The 19447-nt window shown below is 41.2% G+C and overlaps 1 protein-coding gene across 17 annotated transcripts in view; it reads left to right on the top strand.

Annotated features, from left to right (window-relative positions):
- The window catches only part of DST (dystonin), a 497869-nt gene that overhangs the window by 468180 nt on the left and 10242 nt on the right, over positions 1 to 19447 (top strand). For all 17 annotated transcript variants that reach the window (XM_029242504.1, XM_029242501.1, XM_029242518.1 and 14 more), the window contains 12 exons: positions 744 to 913; positions 2657 to 2816; positions 5174 to 5368; positions 5877 to 6005; positions 10749 to 10892; positions 11555 to 11743; positions 12866 to 12992; positions 14971 to 15134; positions 16134 to 16296; positions 17848 to 18002; positions 18174 to 18248; positions 19157 to 19174. In XM_029242504.1, the coding sequence (XP_029098337.1) occupies positions 744 to 913; positions 2657 to 2816; positions 5174 to 5368; positions 5877 to 6005; positions 10749 to 10892; positions 11555 to 11743; positions 12866 to 12992; positions 14971 to 15134; positions 16134 to 16296; positions 17848 to 18002; positions 18174 to 18248; positions 19157 to 19174 (1689 nt within the window). The remainder of the gene's footprint in view (positions 1 to 743; positions 914 to 2656; positions 2817 to 5173; positions 5369 to 5876; positions 6006 to 10748; positions 10893 to 11554; positions 11744 to 12865; positions 12993 to 14970; positions 15135 to 16133; positions 16297 to 17847; positions 18003 to 18173; positions 18249 to 19156; positions 19175 to 19447) is intronic.

Below are 19447 nucleotides of genomic sequence, written 5' to 3'. Positions count from 1 at the left end.
AAGCTGAAAAATACAGGTGTCATATTAGCCATGTAGCTGTTTGGTAGTGGAAAGTCATCTATAGACCTTCAGAGACTTGGGTAGGGCGTTGTGGATGTGAGGAGGGACGTGGCCTCCCCAGGTGTGCCTAGAATGAGTGGGTCCAAACACAGAACCAAAGCTATGGTTCTTTTCCCCTTATCCTGGCTCACAGATAAAATACATGTAACATTACAGTGAGAATCCAAAATGTGTGACAGAAAATCTTTTTGACAATAAAAAACAACTGTAGTAAATTTATACATTACTGGGTCATTCTGTGTCCAGACTGGACCCATACTTACTCATAGAGTATTAGCTACATTTTCCTCTCTGGGCTCGTGGGTCTCTCCATAGTTTATTAGCAATTCCACTTTACCATAACTATTTATACTGTTTGTAGTTTATGTCTACAAGAGATTCAGGATTTGTTTTGCTTTGAAATTGTTTTTTTTTTTTTTGATACTACTAGGTGCTCTTAATAATAATAGGTGCTTGATAATAGTAGGTGCTTGGCTTCTGCAAAAAGTTAATCCTTCCATTTGAAAGTTTAAAGGTTCTTCTCTACCCTGGTGTGTTCCCTGTTGAGTACTCACTACACCATGTGACTTGATGATGGCTGATGTCTCCATTTATTTAAGAGGAATGCCCTTTTCACTGTCTCTTACCTATTTGTGTATCAATCCCAAGTAGAAATGCATGCTGCTCTCTTGTTGGATGTACAGGAGTTTCAGAAATCCCTCGGAGCCAAGCATTCTGTCTACGACACCACCAACAGGACTGGGCGTTCTCTGAAGGAGAAGACCTCCCTGGCTGACGACAACCTGAAGCTGGACGACATGCTGAGTGAGCTCAGAGACAAGTGGGACACGATCTGTGGGAAGTCGGTGGAGAGGTGAGATGCGCCTGACAGCCGCTCACTCACCTTGCTGGACCCCTGGCAGCTGTCACGGTCCTGGCGCTCTGCAGGCAGGGTTTGGAACCTTGAATACACACCTCCTTTGCCTGGAGAATGTCTGCTCATCCTCGATGCCCCGCACACACGGTGCCTCCCCCGAGAGGCTTTGCTGTTCAGTATTATTTACGTTTAAGTGCTCGGTTCATTCAAAAATGACATCCTTCTCCAAGCCTCCCCGCATCTCGCATGCAACTACAGCGCCTGCCTTCGGACTGGTCCCCAGGTCTGCCATGGTCCTCCTCAGTCCCGTTTCCACATCACCAGTAGGCCTGTCTTCTTAAAGTATAAGTGGGATCTTGTCACCCCCCCTTCCCCCCCAACCCCCCTTCATACCCTTTAGGGACGAACTCTTGGGTGTGGATTAGGATACAGGCCCTGTCACTGTGGCGAGCAGGGTCCTACCAGCCTGACCCCACCCACCCCTTCCCAGTCTCCCTCCTCCTCACTACACTTCAACCATGAAGACCCAAAATGTTAAAAAAATGTTAAAGTAGCTAAGAAAGTTAAAATAGTAGTTGAAGAGTTCACATATCTTATACATGTTTCCAAATTTTTCATTGATCCTTAGTCTCATTACTTTTGTCAGTATCCAAATTGAATAGAATATCATATTCCATTCTAGGGAACTTCATAATAAGTTTTTAGTGTTAGTCTTTTTTGTTGTTGTTGTTTTGCGGTACACGGGCCTCTCACTGTTGTGGCCTCTCCTGTTGCGGAGCACAGGCTGCGGACGCGCAGGCTCAGCGGCCATGGCTCACGGGCCCAGCCGCTCCACGGCATGTGGGATCTTCCCGGACCGGGGCACGAACCCGTGTCCCCTGCATCGGCAGGCGGACTTTCAACCACTGTGCCACCAGGGAAGCCCTAGTGTTAGTTTTTCAGAGTCAATAAAATCTTCTCTCAGAAGGTTACATACTTTTTACAGTGTCCTATAAATGATTTCACGACATTCATATGGCATTCTTTTTTTTTTTTTCGGTATGCGGGCCTCTCACTGTTGTGGCCTCTCCCGTTGCGGGGCACAGGCTCCGGACGCGCAGGCTCAGCGGCCATAGCTCGTGGGCCTAGCCGCTCCGCGGCATGTGGGATCTTCCCGGACCGGGGCACGAACCCGTGTCCCCTGCATCGGCAGGCGGACCCTCAACCACTGCGCCACCAGGGAAGCCCCCATATGGCATTCTTGAAAAGACAAAGTCACAGTGATGAACAGATCCATGAGTGGCAGGTGTGCGCCGTGGAGGCAGACTGTGACCAGGAAGAGCCAGCCTGAGGGAGATCTGGGGTTGATAGACTGTTCTGGGTCTTGACTGTGGTGATGTTACATGAACATATACATGTTTTAAAATCCATAGAACTGTACACCCCAAAGGTCAAACTTACTGCATGATACTTTAAAACACAATTTAATTGAAAAGGCATATTTTTATGAAGAAACTAAAGGGCCCGTGAGGTGGTGATGAGGGAATTTTCCTGGAACAGGTGCCATGGATTTAAGCAATGAAAAGAAAATTGGAGAGAAGTTTGTTATTTTCTAAGGAAAGCAGAGAAACAGCAGTGAGTCCGAATACACTGCTTTTCCTCTTGAGGTCTGCTTAGCCTTCGTGGATGTTTTTTAGATGTTTGGATATAGAGGGCAGCTTTTTTGTTGCTCAGATTGATTTTTTCCATTTTTTCCCCTAGACAAAACAAATTGGAGGAAGCCCTCTTATTTTCTGGGCAATTCACAGACGCCCTGCAGGCCCTCATTGACTGGCTGTACAGGGTTGAGCCCCAGCTGGCTGAGGACCAGCCTGTCCACGGAGACATCGATCTAGTGATGAATCTGATCGATAATCACAAGGTATTGTTATCTGGGACATTTTATTTTATCTTGCTTGATTATTCTGAATGTAGAGGGAACTGTAACCACTTAATTTAGCTTTGTAAATATCTACAGAGTATCTGTCATGCTACATAATAGTTTTTAATACTGAAATATGTGACATTTGAGGAGAACGAGGAAGCCAACTTTAAAAGTGATGCAGGAAAATTACTTCAGTATCAGTGAAATACTTTGGTTTTAAATTTCCCTATCCGAAACCTTGCTAGAACTTGAAAAGTTATTTCATGGTCTGGCACTTTAAAACGTTTTTCAAGAATGTTTTAGTATCTTTTGTTATTCATTTAGGTAATTATGTGATATAATTTAAAATCGTTCGTTCGGTGACCTGGAACTAGGTCATTGCTGAAGTGCTAGATGTGTGACATGATCTGTGGGGGTCATGATCAGCTGCTTCTCTTTTTCTCAAAAACAGTTTTAACCTTGCCCCTTGACCTGTAGCAGTTTAAGAGACAACAGCGCATGCCATTAGGGATTCAGTTATTACTTCAAGAAAATTGGTTTCCTTGCCGTCTCCTGATATGCATGTCAATCTGTTGTACAAATCAAAGGTGGTATTTGAGACGTCCCAGAGATATACTGAGTGTAAGGTCCTAAATTATGATCAAATACTGTTACAACTTAAAGAACCTTGAAAACAGCATGAGGCCCGGTACTAATGTAGGATGGTTGGCTTTATATATACAATTCTCTTACAGCACTACACTTGAATTCATGTCATATTCCTCTCTATAATTTTTCAGTTCAGAAAACTTACTTCATGTTAAAATGTTCTCTTCATACCTCCCTGCTTATGCTATTTTGATCTTACCTGTTCTTTTTAAAATAATTGGTCCTTTTGCATACTTATTTCCCCTTTTCTCGTTCCATTATCTCATTATACCCATAGAAGAGAGTTTGTTATGTTTGAACATTAACAGAAAATAAGAGAATAGATGAAGCACATTGATCTGGCCTACAGACATTTCAAACACTTTAAATTATGTTGTTTTGCGCATGATTAATACAAACTTTTCCATCCCCTGGCACTCCTTCAGTGACTGCTGAATAACGTAATGTTACTTTGTACATAAATGCCATTTTTAGAAGCTCACTGTCTAAATATTTACTCCCCTAGGCACTTGGCTGGTTTTTTATATACTAAAGGTCAACAAGAATGAATTAATCATTCAGCATTAGTAATACAATTGGAAGCCCCAATAAGAAGTTTAAGTATACAAAGTACATTGGAAAGCCTACTCAGAACCGTGGGACTAGTCCTGTCACAAAAGGGAGAGTTAGACGCTGTACCTTGTATCTGTGTGTTTGTGCATGTGTGTTTGTTCGTGTGTGTGTGTGTGTGTGTGTGTGTGTGTGTGTTTATCTCTGCGGGCACACCTCATTTAACACTATCAGAGTGAAATCAGCAAAGAACTCATCACACTGTTTCTGGATTATTTTCGACAGTCTCACTTTTATGAATGATCCGAGTATCAGAATAGAAACTCATGGATAGAGTCAGAAGGATGAAATGTGCTTGGTAATATTCATTTGTGATGATTTTTTAGAAAAATAAGCTGATTTTAGTTTATATATGAAGTTGGTTATTTGAAAGATCTGGTTGCAGACAGACTCTTGCGTCAGAAATGGATTTAGTCCGGGACCAAAAGAAGCCACTTTAACCCTTGGCACATCAGAGTTCATCAAAATTGGGCGGGAGAGAAAAATAAAAAGCTTTTCCTCCAAGGTGACAGATTAAGGAGTCAAGCCTCTAAAATTTGACGTTATGGGTTAGTGCCCAGGATCCTGTGAAAGCTACAACAAACGATTGTTAGAGGGAAACAAAGAGGATGTGCCAGCCCTGCTGTTGTCTCCAAGGGCTGCTTAGTTACCAGTCAGTCCCTTAGGTGTGTTTGCTGATGGAGAGCAGTGTGGTGGCCAGCACACACTGGGCGCACACAGTAATGATTCCAGAGGGATTGAGACACCCTCACAAAGTATCACAGAAAAGAAGTAGTGATGCATTTTTGCATGGGATTGAAATAAAGAAGGGTGACCACCATTCTTTAAGTCCAACATGTCATTTAAAAAATAACATTCACTCAGGAAAACATTACAAGATTGAGGAGCAAATTGATACAAGCCTAGACTTGACGGTGCCCTCACAGGAGCAGTGTGTCTTGTCTTATTTTCTGCAGATTCTGAGGAAAACGTGAGTCATTAAACTGTAGGTCTTGGAGAGCCATACATGATGTTATGTGCACATACATATTTCATATAGTATGTCTTACTGTTTGGGCTTTGTAATTTAAAATTAATTTTTTAAAATTTGGTCTTAGGTCTTCCAGAAGGAGCTGGGGAAGCGGACCAGCAGCGTGCAGGCCCTGAAGCGCTCAGCCCGGGAGCTCATAGAGGGCAGCCAGGATGACTCCTCCTGGGTCAGGGTCCAGATGCAGGAGCTGAGCACACGCTGGGAGACGGTGTGTGCACTCTCCGTATCCAAGCAGACCCGCCTAGAAGCAGCTCTGCGCCAGGTAAAGCCCTGGGGTTACAGCTGCTGGGTGTGCTGACAAAGGTCCTGCACCCCCAACAGGAACTGCTGTTCTGAAGGACCACAGGGCTCCCGTGTCTCAGCCGGGATAGTCATGGGGAGGGAGTCCTTAGAGCATCATTGCGTGGGCCCGCTCCCCGCCCAACTCCTCCCCAAAGAATTTAAATGACTCAACAGAGGGAGGTTTTCTAATCTTGCCGTAAAAGTGCTGTTTGAGTCTTTTTTTCAGCTAGAATGTATAATGGGCTGCCATTCATCTCACATCAGATTGTTAAAATGGTGAATTATTCTTCATGTAGGCCTTTTTGACGGATTAGATGTTTTCTTATATTTGTAAAATGCAGCACCATGTATCTTTATCTTTTTAATGGGAATAATGGATATAATGAATCAGTTTAAATTTAAGACTTTTTTTTTCCATTGAGAGGAAGACTTGACTCTACTAACAAGCATGTTTGGGAATCTTTTTTGGGGCGCATGTGAACCGTTAGGCAGAGGAGTTTCACTCGGTGGTCCACGCCCTCCTGGAGTGGCTGGCGGAAGCGGAGCAGACCCTTCGTTTCCATGGCGTCCTCCCAGACGATGAGGATGCTCTTCGGACTCTCATTGATCAGCATAAAGTGAGTTACATAAATGCTCAGTAAAAATAAGTGAGAAAGCCAAACAAAGTAGAGAAAATGGACTCATGATTGCAAATACCAACTGCATGAATATCTTCCTTCCTGAGAAGTAGTGAAAGATCTGGTATGTTTGAGAATTTATCTGTATCCTCCTTCCCTACATAGGTGTGTCCGCATGCAACTACGCACATGTGTGTGTGGCTATTTTTTTTTTAATGTCGTCTTTATAGAAGGTGGTTATTTTAAAACTAGTCACTCTGAAGGAACCCTCCTAAACTGTTGGTGGGAATGTAAGTTGGTGCAGCCACTGTGGAGAACAGTATGGAGGTTCCACAGAAAACTAAAACGGGAGCTGCCATATGATCCAGCAATCCCACTCCTGAGCATATATCCAGACAAAACTATAATATACTTCAATTAAAAAAATAAAATAAAATAAAACTAGTCACTCTGTTTTCCTATCTCCAGGAAGCACATTTTTCTAGGGAACTCTTTGGCTCCTGAGCAAAACTGGTCAATTTTGTTGCACTTAGATGTGCATTTCAAAGATGAAACTTCCTTACTGAGCAGTATGACATTTATCAAATTATAACCATTAAAACTGTCAATTAATGATTTTTACCCTTGTAAGCAAGACAAGCAAGTAGTTTAATAACTGGTCTTCAAATTTTATTTTTAAACCTCTGCCAATTCTGTTTTTAATCAAGAGCTGCTTTAAATTCTTTTGAGAAGTAACCCATTTATAAATTATAAATAAAAAATGGATTATGTAAGTAGATATACTATTAAATAATTAACCAGGGCTTCCCTGGTGGCGCAGTGGTTGAGGGTCAGCCTACCGATGCAGGGGACACGGGTTCGTGCCCTAGTCCGGGAAGATCCCACATGCCGCAGAGCGGCTGGGCCCGTGAGCCCTGGCCGCTGAGCCTGCGCGTCCAGAGCCTGTGCTCTGCAACGGGAGAGGCCACAACAGTGAGAGGCCCGCGTACCGCCAAAAAAAAAAAAAATAATTAACCAAGTAAAAATCTGGCCGTTGAATTTTCAGGTCAAAATTCTTCCTGTGACGATGCATAGGACTAGCAAAACCCTTAAGAGAGTGGTCCAGAGAGTTCTTAACAGATAATTTTTTTAACCTTTGACTCTAAAAGTCAGGAGTTAGCAATGCTAATACTCAGTGTAGTATTTTTTCCACCTGGGGTGTAGTGTTCTGAAAATTAAGTATCTTGAGGGTTTTTTTCTATTCTTTTTTTTTTTTTGAAGTCTAGTTGATTTACAGTGTTGTGTTAATTTCTGCTGTACAGCGAAGTGATTCAGTTATACACATATATACATTCTTTTTTAAATATTCTTTTCCATTATGGTTTATCATAGGATATTGAATATAGTTCTCTATGCATTACAGTAAGACCTTGTTGCTTATCCATTCTATATATAAATGCTTACATCTGCTAACCCCAGCCTCCCACTCCATCCCTCACCCTTGGCAACCACAAGTCTGTTCTCTATTTCCATGAGTCTGTTTCTGTTTTGTAGATCACTTATATCACATGATATAAGTGATATCATGTGGTATTTGTCTTTCTCTTTATGACTTACTTCACTTAGTGTGATAATCTCTAGTTGTATCATGTTGCTGCATGTGGCATTATTTCATACTTTTTATGGCTAAGTAGTATTCCATTCTATATAGGTACCACCTCTTCTTTATCCATTCATCTGTCAATGGACACTTAGGTTGTTTCCATGTCTTGGCTATTGTGAACAGTCCTGCTGTGAACGTAGGGGTGCATGTATCTTTTTGAATTATAGTTTTGTCTGGATACATGCCCAGAAGTGGGATTGCTGGATCATGTGGTAGCTCTATTTTTAGTTTTCTGAGGAACCTCCACACTATTCTCCATAGTGGCTGCACCAATTCACATTCCCACCAACAGTGTAGGAGGGTTCCCTTTTCTCTACACCCTCTTCAGCATTTGTAGACTTTTTAATGATGGCCACTCTAACCCATGTGAGGTGGTATCTCGTAGTTTTGATTTGCATTTCTCTCATAATTAGTGATGTTGAGCATCTTTTCATGTGCCTGTTGACTTCAGTGTATTTAGTATTGTTGTCAGCATTTCCTATAAACGGTAAAGGATCTTTTTAGTACCACTGAATAACCTGGTGTTGCAAGGTCAAGTTGGAAATACATAATTAATTCCATTGTAGCATGGATGACATCATCTTTGGTGACTTCTTGTGTTAATTACGATGCTCTCTCAATGATGGGCTGCTTACGCTATAGCAATGAAATATTGCCTTGTTGTTAATAAAAGGGATGCGAGCTTGTATAGCATTATCAGGAGGAATGAAATGCTGCCTACATTTTTTCAAGTTGAAGCTGGCCTGTAAGAGCAGGAAAATTACATCACATTTACTGTACATTTTTGATTCAGTTAAATATTTTGAAAATCTAGTTTATGTTACCATAGGCTGACCATCAGCTGCCTTGGGTTCCACTGACATACTAGGGTTTGGGTGTCAAGAGTGTCCCCTGAAGCCCAGGGTGCATATATGCCCTACAGAACTGAGGCTACCTGTGATATCACCACCCTCACAGCAGGGCCAGGAAACCCCCAGAAACATCAGGAGGCAGGCATCCCGGGAAGGGGTAGTGGTTTCAAGAACAGATTATCTTTAAACATTTTAAATTAGCATACAATTGCATGCAATTTTATAAAGTGCTTCTCTGTAATAATATTTTGCAGTGATATTGTTCATTCTGTTTCATTTCTTTTGCTTCCCTTCACACATTCTCACCAATAGAAGAAAAACAGAATATTTAATTTCTTAGACTAGAGCCCTCTCAATATAATCCAGCTTCTAAAATTGGCAAATTTTCCCATGTGAGCACAAACCACTGAGGCAACACTCAGACTGGCCTGGAGGAGCCTGGGGTGCTGTCAGGAGTTGGTACCCAGTCCACAGTGTTTCCAGTGGGAGCTGGGCGCCCATTGTGGGAGTGATTAAAAGTACATGATTGGATCAGCTCTCCTCTGGAAAAGCACAGCTGTTCTTAACCTTCTGGTTTTCTCTTCCTAGTAAAGTTTGTTTCCTTTCACTTAAAAGGGGTCTGTTTTGGGGAAAATTAATATTTTTAAAGTAGGTCATGATATTTAAAAAGTAGGTCATCAAAGTCTGTGAGTCTGTTTCTGTTTTGTAAATAATTTCATTTGCTTATGGTTACCAAAGGGGAAAGGTGGGGAGAGGGATAAGTTAGGAGTTTGGGAGTAACATATACACAGTACTATATATAATATAGGTAACCAACAAGGACCAACTGTAGTATGTAGCACAGGGAACTCTGCTCTACTCAGTGTTCTGTAATAACCTTTATGGGAAAAGAACCTAATCTGAAAAAGAATGGATATATGTATATGTATAACTGAGTCACTTTGCTGTACACCTGAAACTAACACAACATTGTAAATCAACTATACTCCAATATGAAATAAAAATTAAAATAAATACATAAATAAAAATAAAAAGTAGGTCATGTTAGCAGAGTAATTGAACCTGGACTCCCCAACAGTAAAAATGTGGAAATAAAGGTTAAAAAGCATTTATTCACTCACACAGGTACAAAATTGAATAAGACACAGTCTTTTGATCTTGTGGACCTTAACAATCTAGTAGCTGTGCATATAAACAAAATATTTTATTAGAGCGAAATGCCAGGGTAGGAGGCGTATGACAGCTGCTTCAGAGGTTTGGAAACAAAAGGTCACTAGATGTGAACACCTATACTTTCTGACCCCCTGGTTACACGGCGTGGGTAACACAAGTGCCATCCATCCCCTGACACCCTTGTCAGGTGTGGAAGGAATCCCTCTTAGTGTGGGGTCCAGGTAGATTGGAGGGGTCAGTGGATGTTTGAAATTCAGTGCAGGGTTTGGGAAGCATGTGCCCCATAAGCATGTGCCCAAATGCCTCACATTTTGGGGGGCAAAAGTCCTCATTTTTTAGCCCCGCTTTCAGAGTTCTGTGATCCATGAATCTGTGGGTACAGTTCTGATGGTAGAAAGTAAAGTATGTGAGACATTTATAAAAAGGTTGATTTGACAGCCTTCCAAAGCCTGTTGAGGTGTATTCATCCTTCCAGGGCTGAGAGTGGCTCTTTTTACTGCCCTTTAATGGACATATTTCCCAGAGGCTGGCCGCTGTCAGGCCCACTTGCTCCAGACTCACTCGACTCCTTCCCCACTGGACGCTGGGCCTTCTCTCCCACAACCCAGGCCTTTCTAGTTCCCTGCCAGTCTGCTGTCTTCCTTGGCACTTTTTGGATACACATTCCTATCATCCCTGACACGGTTAATGCTACTTTGAATACTAACCTCCTCGTCGTATTTGCTAGAACATTTTTTTTTTTGCAATCCATACTGTTTCTATCGCTGGCTTAGTATCTGTCCCAATTCTTGCTTCTACGAATATAATTATAATGTATTCAAATTTAGGAGAGTGTCTTTTTTGTTTAATGTATTTTGTAAAGCATGAGATAGTATCCTGTACTTGGATCTTGAGATAGTGTGAGAAGGTACTTTATCCGATTACTGTCCCTTCTCCTCCCTTAATTCCTCACTCGGTGGATGATTTCCAGCTGTGAATAAACCGATGTAAGTTCTTGCTTATTGGTTTAGCTCTGACAGTCCAGTGGACATTGCTGGCCTTTTAGTTTCAGCCCGTGCCTCTTTGTTTATGCTGTAGGAATTCATGAAGAGACTGGAAGAAAAGCGTGCTGCCCTCAACAAAGCCACCAGCATGGGAGACTCCATCCTGGCCATCTGCCACCCAGACTCCATCACCACCGTCAAGCACTGGATTACCATCATCCGGGCCAGATTCGAGGAGGTCCGTGCATCTCAGTCCATCTTTAGAGCAGCTGGAGCTTTGAGAGTCAGGGGAGGGGGCGTGGAAACTCGGGCAATTAATGACGCATTTATGGCTGTGGGAACCTAAGGGCTTATGTTCTTCACAAGACCATTCTTCTGTGTGTTACCTGTCTCTGCCACCCACTTTTCTTTAAAAAGTTACAAGCATTCTGCAGCTATGTCCCTGAAATTATGTGGTTCACTGTAGGATTTTTTGTCCACTTCCAGATCACGTCTGTTGAATAGGTTTTTCAGAGCCGTCTATGCTTGTGGAATGAATTGCACACACAAGTGAATTCATTCTGTATTTAAGATCTTAGCTATTTTTATTTCCACTCTGTGCTACACAGAGTGAGCACATGTGATTCTTCAGGGAATGCATGTTTGAACTTAAATTAGCAGGCAAAGGGAAGCCTGGGTGATTGACGTACATCTAAACTTCTGAGGGTGACAGCCATCACAAAGGGCTCCTGGGTCCTCCACAGGCTGGGTCTTGGTAGCACTGATGGGATCTAGAAAGACCAGAGAGTTATGGGTCTAGCCTGGGATGATGCTAATTTACATTTAAATGTGGTGTATGTTACATCAGTTACATCAGTCACTGAGATGGAAGAAATTCAGAGCAGTTGTTTTCTCCATCAGGTACTGGCCTGGGCAAAGCAGCACCAGCAGAGACTAGCCAGTGCCCTGGCAGGACTCATCGCCAAGCAGGAGTTGCTGGAAGCCCTGCTGGCCTGGTTGCAGTGGGCTGAAACCACACTGAGCGACAGGGATAAAGAGGTCATCCCGCAGGAGATTGAAGAGGTGAAAGCCCTCATTGCAGAACACCAGGTAAATAGATGTCATCCTAACCTGCCTTCTCAGACACCACTGTCTTCGCTTCACACTGTACTTCTCAGAAGACTGCTCTGTGCTTCTTACCTTCACTTCCTCAGACACACTCCTCAACTCCTCCACCGAGTTTCCGACGCCACTGCTGCCCTGGAGCTTCTCTCTGGAGAGTCACTTAGTTTTGCTGGTGTGTCCTGCCCTGTGTGACCTTCCCATGATCCTCCCTTTCGGCCCCATCCATGGAGCTGTGCTCGCATCTCAGATGGGCTCCCCCCGTCCCTGTGCTGTGCAGCTGCTTCCCACTATTGCTGTCGTATTTTGATAAAAGTATAAGATATCGATGCCTGTGATGGCCCTGAAGTGTCTCTGTCAACCGAGGCATTAAAGTGATCAGTGTCCTCCAGTGTGACAGACATTCCAGAAATGTGTTTCTTCACTTCTCACTTTTTTCTGCCTTCTCCTTTTCCCATCACTTTTCACCAGTCTCTGCCCTTGCCACAGATTCCAGATACAGGGACACCTGGTCAACCATGATAAAAAGTCCAAGGAGATGAGATAAATGGCAACATAGTCAAACCTTTTAAATGTAAAATTGAACCTGAATGACTTTGACCCTCCTTGGTAGAGCAGATTTATTGATAGGGATATTTTAAATGTATCCACATTTATGTGGATATGCTTTATGTCACTGTATATCAAAGCCATCTTAAGTATTTCAGATATGTAGATGAGATGTGTCGCAGGAAAGCCCTAGAGACACCCCAGCTAACTCGTTCCTTTGTAGACAAATGCTCACTTTAAGATTCTTCAGGGAGAGCTTGGAAGCTTGGTCCTGGCTGGTGCACAGACAGGTTGTGTTCCTCATACAGCTGCTCCCCCTGTGGTCTTCAAATAAAACAAGTTGCTTTTGTAACACTGTAGTTACTTATCACCTATTAACATTTTGTATTCTGTAAATGCTGTATTATGATGGTTAGATTTTTTTTACCCTAGATAAAACATGTGTTATTCTTTTTTCAGAAATCATAGTATGGTCCTTTTATCTTCTCGTTTTTAGTTCATTTTTAAAGATGGTTTTCTCTGATATACTTGTATCTAGTTGACATCATTTCTTTCTTTCAGACCTTCATGGAGGAAATGACCAGAAAACAGCCTGACGTGGACAAAGTCACCAAGACCTACAAGAGGAGAGTGGCAGACCCCTCCTTACATTCCCACATTCCAGTCTTGGATAAGGGGCGAGCAGGAAGTAAGCAGTGGCTAATTTCTTTAACATGAGGATGGTTAAGCAAGGAAGTTAGTTTCCTTTTATTTTGAGTTATGGTTTGACATTTTGGAGCCATAGGTGATTCTACATGAGCTCTCAATCATAAAAGGTTTTCTTTCTTTCTTTTTTTTTTTTTTCATCAATTTATTTATCTTTGGCTGTGTTGGGTCTTTGTTGCTGTGTGCGGGCTTTCTCTAGTTGTGGTGAGCGGGGGCTACTCTTTGTTGCGGTGTGCAGGCTTCTCATTGCAGTGGCCTCTCTTGTTGCGGAGCACGGGCTCTAGGCATACGGGCTTCAGTAGTTGTGGCACGCGGGCTCAGTAGTTGTGGCGCATGGGCTTAGTTGTTCCACGGCATGTGGGATCTTCCTGGACCAGGGCTCGAACCCGTGTCCCCTGCATTGGCAGGCGGATTCTTAACCACTGTGCCACCAGGGAAGTCCCATAAAAGGTTTTCTTGAAAGAATATGTGGGCTAAGTATTATAGCAACTTCTTTAAAAATAAAGGAAAGGATAAATCCAGGTCTCTATATGTGTAACTTTATTTGCTCAAAGTGTATCTTTCAGATTAGCCAGAAGAAATCAGGAGTAACTTTCAACAAGAACAGAAGTCATCACCCCCTTTGAATTGACTCATTCTGCTTCTCTTATATAAATAACCTTAAAGTGGAATGGAACAAGAATGACCATGACCTGGATAAAGTTCATGACTTAACTGTTCACTAGTAACCAGCAATCTGATAGATTTTCCTCATGTTCATTTGACTTGAGGCTCTATTTACTGACTTCTCAGGCTGTCTTGACCCAGCGAAGTGACATTAAATACAATAATAGCTAGCTCAGATAAGATTTAGAAGCAGCACAATTTATACCAGGCAGTTTGTATATTTCTGAATGGTGCCTTACTAAAGAAAAGTGGTATTGCATCTGTCATAGTCATGTCTTGCACAAGGAGGCAGGGTAACAAAGTTGTTAGGAACTCTGGACACAGACTGCCTGGCTGTCCCCACCCCTCAGCATCTGGGAAACGCAACCTTGGACACGTTACTTGAACCCCTTCTGAGCCTCAATTTCCTCATCTGTGGAAGGGGAGAATTATAACCTCATTAGACTATGGTGAGGACTTAATGAGCTCGTGTATGAAGTGCTTAGCATACTTCCTGGAATACTGTTAAATGCTCAATAAATATTAGCTATTGATATTTTTATGTAACTCCATGGGAGTTAGGAATTCTGGGCAAATCTCAGCGTGGATGCTAACTTCCTATGAAAGCTTAGGCCAGTGATTTATTTTTCTAAAGGTCACATTGAACGATTTAGTTAGATGAGGAAACTGCAGTGAGATAATTGCTCTGTGAAGTTATAGAAACTTGTGAATACTAGAAAGAGGGAGGAAACTTTAGGAAGGCAGTAAATTAGGGTATGAGACGATGCACAGGAAACACACAATCTCAATGGAAAATGGACCTGGAAGAAGGCTGGGACCGTAATCACACACTTCCTTACTTGATTGGGAATTTGTCGGGTATTTTGGTCTGACTCTGGCGAGCCGCCCAGTGCCTCCTGCCCTCCTCTCAGCTGGGTTTGCCCAAACTGATTCACATGCACTGCAGTGCCCTGGCAGTAGCAAAGAGGAGGACCGCAGGACGCTTCTTTGTCATTGAAGTGGTGCAGATTTTAGTCTGGAAAATGTTTGAAGCATAAATGTATCGAGAGAACTTTCCAGTATTTCAGGGCTCCCGTCAAGAATATTTCTCTGCTGTCTCTGAACGGTGTGCGACCCTTGTTAAGTAAAACACATTTGACCCTGATATCGTGCATCACCTAAATTAGGGTGTTTCTTCACATCATAGCTAGTAATGAAGTTGATTCAGTCTGAACAAGGAACAGTAAAGGTCAAGCCTTAATGTATTTCAAAACCCTGGAGACTTTGCCATCCTAACTCAAGTTATGTTTGAACAGGAAAACGCTTCCCAGCGTCAAGCTTCTATCCCTCTGGGTCACAGACACAAATAGAAACCAAGAATCCCAGGGTCAACTTACTGGTGAGCAAGTGGCAGCAAGTCTGGCTGCTCGCCTTGGAAAGGAGGAGGAAGCTTAATGACGCCCTGGACAGACTGGAGGAGGTGAGAAAACTCATACATTGGGTACCATATTGTCATCGGCCCTCATTCACCGGAACACATTGCCAAGATCTTGATTTTTTTCAACGTTTCTGATAATAGATAAGAAAACTCTTGATGTCTGAGTGCTTATTTTACTTCTAAAATTAAAGCCACAGGTATGAATGTTTTTATGGGGGGAAAAAACCCTGATATATGGGCCTTGGATTTAGGGAATCAAAGTCAAAAACAGGTATGTTGTAACATAATCAGGAGCTGACTCCTTCGGAAAAGATCTGGCTTGACGTATGTTTGCTGACAGCATCTTCTGGTAACTATAATCATTTATAATGCAGATCATTTATTCATATATACTCTGTGATCTGAAGGGTAGGGTGTCAGATTCTAGAATTGGTAAATTTTTAGAAGATAAGGAGTTAGGAGCGGCTGGTGGCAGAGACGTGAGGGGTAATAAGATAGGTAAAATCGGTCTTGTTCAGCTGGGCCTGCTCCCTGGGGTACAGAGCTCCTGTCACCTTGGGCCACACCACCTTTGTGAGTTTGGCATTATCAGAAATTTTCAGTGTGACTTTTTGAGGAGTTTTGTTTTCTCTATTTGTGAAGAAAAAACAGTGACAGTAACAGAATAAACTTTAGAGAAAAAATGTTCAAGTCCCCTTTGCAAGATGATACCTTTCCTGGAGGGAATGATCTGTGTGTTATCTAGAGGATTATTAAAAACGTTATTCATATTGTATAAGATAATAATTTTTATCATCAAGAGGATCGTTAAAAATAACATTATTCATATTGTATAATTTTGGTTATCTAGAGGATCATTAAAAACGTCATTCATATTGTATAAGATATAATTTTGGTTATCTAGTGGATCATTATAAACATTATTCATATTATATAATTTTTGTCATCTAGAGGATCATTCAAAATAACGTTATTCATATTGTGTAAGATATAATTTGAGGACAGCAGTAACTCAGGCAAAATGCCTTTTGCCCTCTTCAGCTAAGGGAATTTGCCAACTTTGATTTCGATGTCTGGCGCAAAAAGTACATGCGATGGATGAATCACAAGAAATCTCGAGTGATGGACTTCTTCAGGAGGATCGATAAAGACCAGGATGGGAAAATAACCCGACAGGAATTTATTGACGGGATTCTTTCCTCAAGTAAGTCCCAAGAGAGGTGGCCATAACAGATGTAATTTTTAAAGAAAATAAGCACAGTTTAAAATTATGGAGCCAGTAAACCTGTGTTACTAATAAAACATCACCTTTAAACTTGGCTGTGAAGTCATTGCCCTCAAAAAAAGAAAAATTAAAAAAAACTGTCCTTAGTTAAAATTTATGGCTTTGAAGTCAGGCACACTTACTAATTGTGTCACCACAGATAAACCCTTTTCTCCACTGGAGCTGTGTTCCTATGTAGTGTAATCAGGTTAATAATACTTAATTCTTAGATTGTGTTGCCCGGCATAAAATGGGAAATCAATAAATGCAAGTCAGTCTCTTTCTTTTTCATTTTAGTTCACATTCTGATCTAATATTGTCATTAGTAGGAAATTAGAAGGCTATAAAACTTCTTAAGGTATGTGCCCCCTTCTTGTTTGGTAGATTTTTTTTTTTTTTTTTTTTTTTTGCGGTACGCGGGCCTCTCACTGTTGTGGCCTCTCCCGTTGCGGAGCACAGGCTCCGAACGCGCAGGCTCAGCGGCCATGGCTCACGGGCCTAGCCGCTCCACGACATGTGGGATCTTCCCGGACCGGGGCACGAACCCGTGTCCCATGTATCGGCAGGTGGACTCTCAACCACTGCGCCACCAGGGAAGCCCTGATAGATTATTTTGATCACATGTATGTGATTTCTCTGGCAGATGTTACTAGAAGCACTCTTAAAGTAAATTTCATGTAAATTATTCCTTAAGTGGTACTTGAACCATATGAAATTTGCTAATATTAAACAGTTTTTAGCCTAGAAAAACAGCCATTTCGTAAGAGTCATCCTAATAGTAGTTAAAGGTAAATTTAGGCCACATATGTAGTGGTTGTGCTTGTGTGATGTAAATCAGGTTTTTGTTTTTGTTTATTTTAAGGATTGTAATATACTTGATCATCCTAATCATTTAACTGGCCACACTACAATTAAAATGTGCGATCGAGAATGTCTTACGGCAGAATTAACAAGTTAATGCTATTTACTTTTTCTTTAAGACGTAAATCTTTTTGTAAAATGTTATTGTAAGTAGCAGCTCTTACCAACTTTCATTGCTACCAGAGTATGACATATACTGAGAATATCTTAATTATCACTCATACGTGGAATCTAAACCAAAAGTGAAACTCACAGAGATAGTAGAAAAATAATTGCCAGGGGCTGGGAAGTGGAGGAGATAGGGAGAGGTTGGTACAAGGGTACAGATTTTCAGCAATAAAATGAATAAGGTCTGAGTATCTACTGTACAACATGGTGACTGTGGTTGATAACACCATATTGTATAATTGGAATTAGCTGAGAGAGTAAAATTCATTCTCACTCAAAAAAAAACCAAAGAGTAAAAGATAAATATGTGAGGTGATGGATGTGTTAATTAACTAGATGGGGGGAATCCCTCTACAATGTGTGCGTGTATCAAATTATTATGATTACAGTTTAAATATCTTACAGTTTTATTTGTCAGTTATTCCTCAGTAGCACTACTTACCATTGTTTTGAAAATGTTAGAGTTCCCTACCAGTCGCCTGGAGATGAGTGCAGTTGCAGACATCTTTGACAGAGACGGCGATGGATACATCGACTACTATGAATTTGTAGCTGCCCTTCACCCAAATAAAGATGCATACAAACCTATCACTGATGCTGACAAAATTGAAGATGAGGTACTCATTACCTTTCCACCGGGTAGAACAAGCACTGTGTGTTCTGCCCAGATACCGTGTACAATTCATGCAGTTGTTTTATTTCCATGTTTACTTGTTGCGTACAGGTTTTAAGGATGCCACGATGTAATATTAATGTGAAAGTGACTGTTTTATCATTGCTTCTGGCAGGTGACAAGGCAGGTAGCTAAGTGCAAATGTGCAAAACGATTCCAAGTTGAACAGATTGGAGATAACAAATACAGGGTAAGTTTTCAAAATAGCTGTGTAGTTCTTTCAAAGGATAAAAATTAAAAACTTTGTCTGCATTGTTTCCCAGGAATGCCAGTTATTTATTTTTACCTTCTATCAAATATAATGGTATATGAAATTCCATCTTTCGTCATTTTTAATGATATAAAGATAGCTTGCATTTTGTATATTAGGACATATCTCTGACATGTATGATACATCCATTCAAGGAGAAAAATATTCACAGAAAAATACATCTCATATATTTAGGTTGCTTCGAATTACTTTATATTTTATTGTGATTAGAGGTAAGTTGTCATATTTTCAGTAACAAAGCTTTTCCAAGCCAGGAAATGAAGTTAAAATGTTTACTTATTTTTGTAAATGTGAAAAAGAGGTAGTGTTTTCCACTGATGCAGAAATTTAAAACAATTTACATCTCAGTAACTCAGTTCACCTTCTTTAGAACAATTACTTGAAGACCCTTGTGACTTTGTCACTCTTTCTCTATCTTTTTTCTCTTTTTTTGGAACATCTCTTATTTGTAGTAGCTAGATAGGAAATGTGCAGAGTTTCCCTCCTACAGTATGTTACTTATAAATGAAACATTATTCATTTTGCTTTTATATTTCCACATTGAAAAATATTCATCTACATATTTGAATTTTTAACTTAAATTCGAAACCCAAAGACTTTCACAAAAATTTGCAAAGAAAAGTTTCTGATTATTTGGTTTGAAGTTGAGAAAAATGGGTACCTGCACATCTCTAAACTAGATACTATATCCAGAAACCCAAAGTGTGAGCATGTGTGTGTGTACATGTGTGTGTGTGTGTGTGTGTGTGTGTGTGTGTGTTCTAGTCATATAGAAAGTTTCCTGTTGAACTAATTATGTCTTTCTTCCATTTTTCATTTTTTATCAGTTCTTCCTGGGAAATCAGGTATAAACCAGTGGAATGTATTCTCAAGTTCCCAATAATTTTTTTTAACTTTAATTCATAGTCATTAAAGCTTGCCCTGGCCAATCTTTCCCATGCTGTCCCCCTAGCTACTACATTGTTGGTTGGCGTGGTGTTTCTGTATACGCTATAAGTGTCCTTGATCCAGGACTCTTTTTTGCCTTGTGTCTCAAATGAGGAGATTACCTTTAAGCAAACCAGATAATCAACTGTAGCTGGGCTGGGTACAGTGTTACAAATGCAATTTTCAGTTCC

Source organism: Monodon monoceros, unplaced genomic scaffold (genome assembly GCF_005190385.1).
Source record: "Monodon monoceros isolate NGI ecotype Baffin Bay Population unplaced genomic scaffold, NGI_Narwhal_1 Super_Scaffold_3, whole genome shotgun sequence".
Taxonomy (NCBI): domain Eukaryota; kingdom Metazoa; phylum Chordata; class Mammalia; order Artiodactyla; family Monodontidae; genus Monodon; species Monodon monoceros.
The sequence above is the reverse complement of the archived record's forward strand: the minus strand, read 5'-3'. Positions and strand labels throughout refer to the sequence as shown.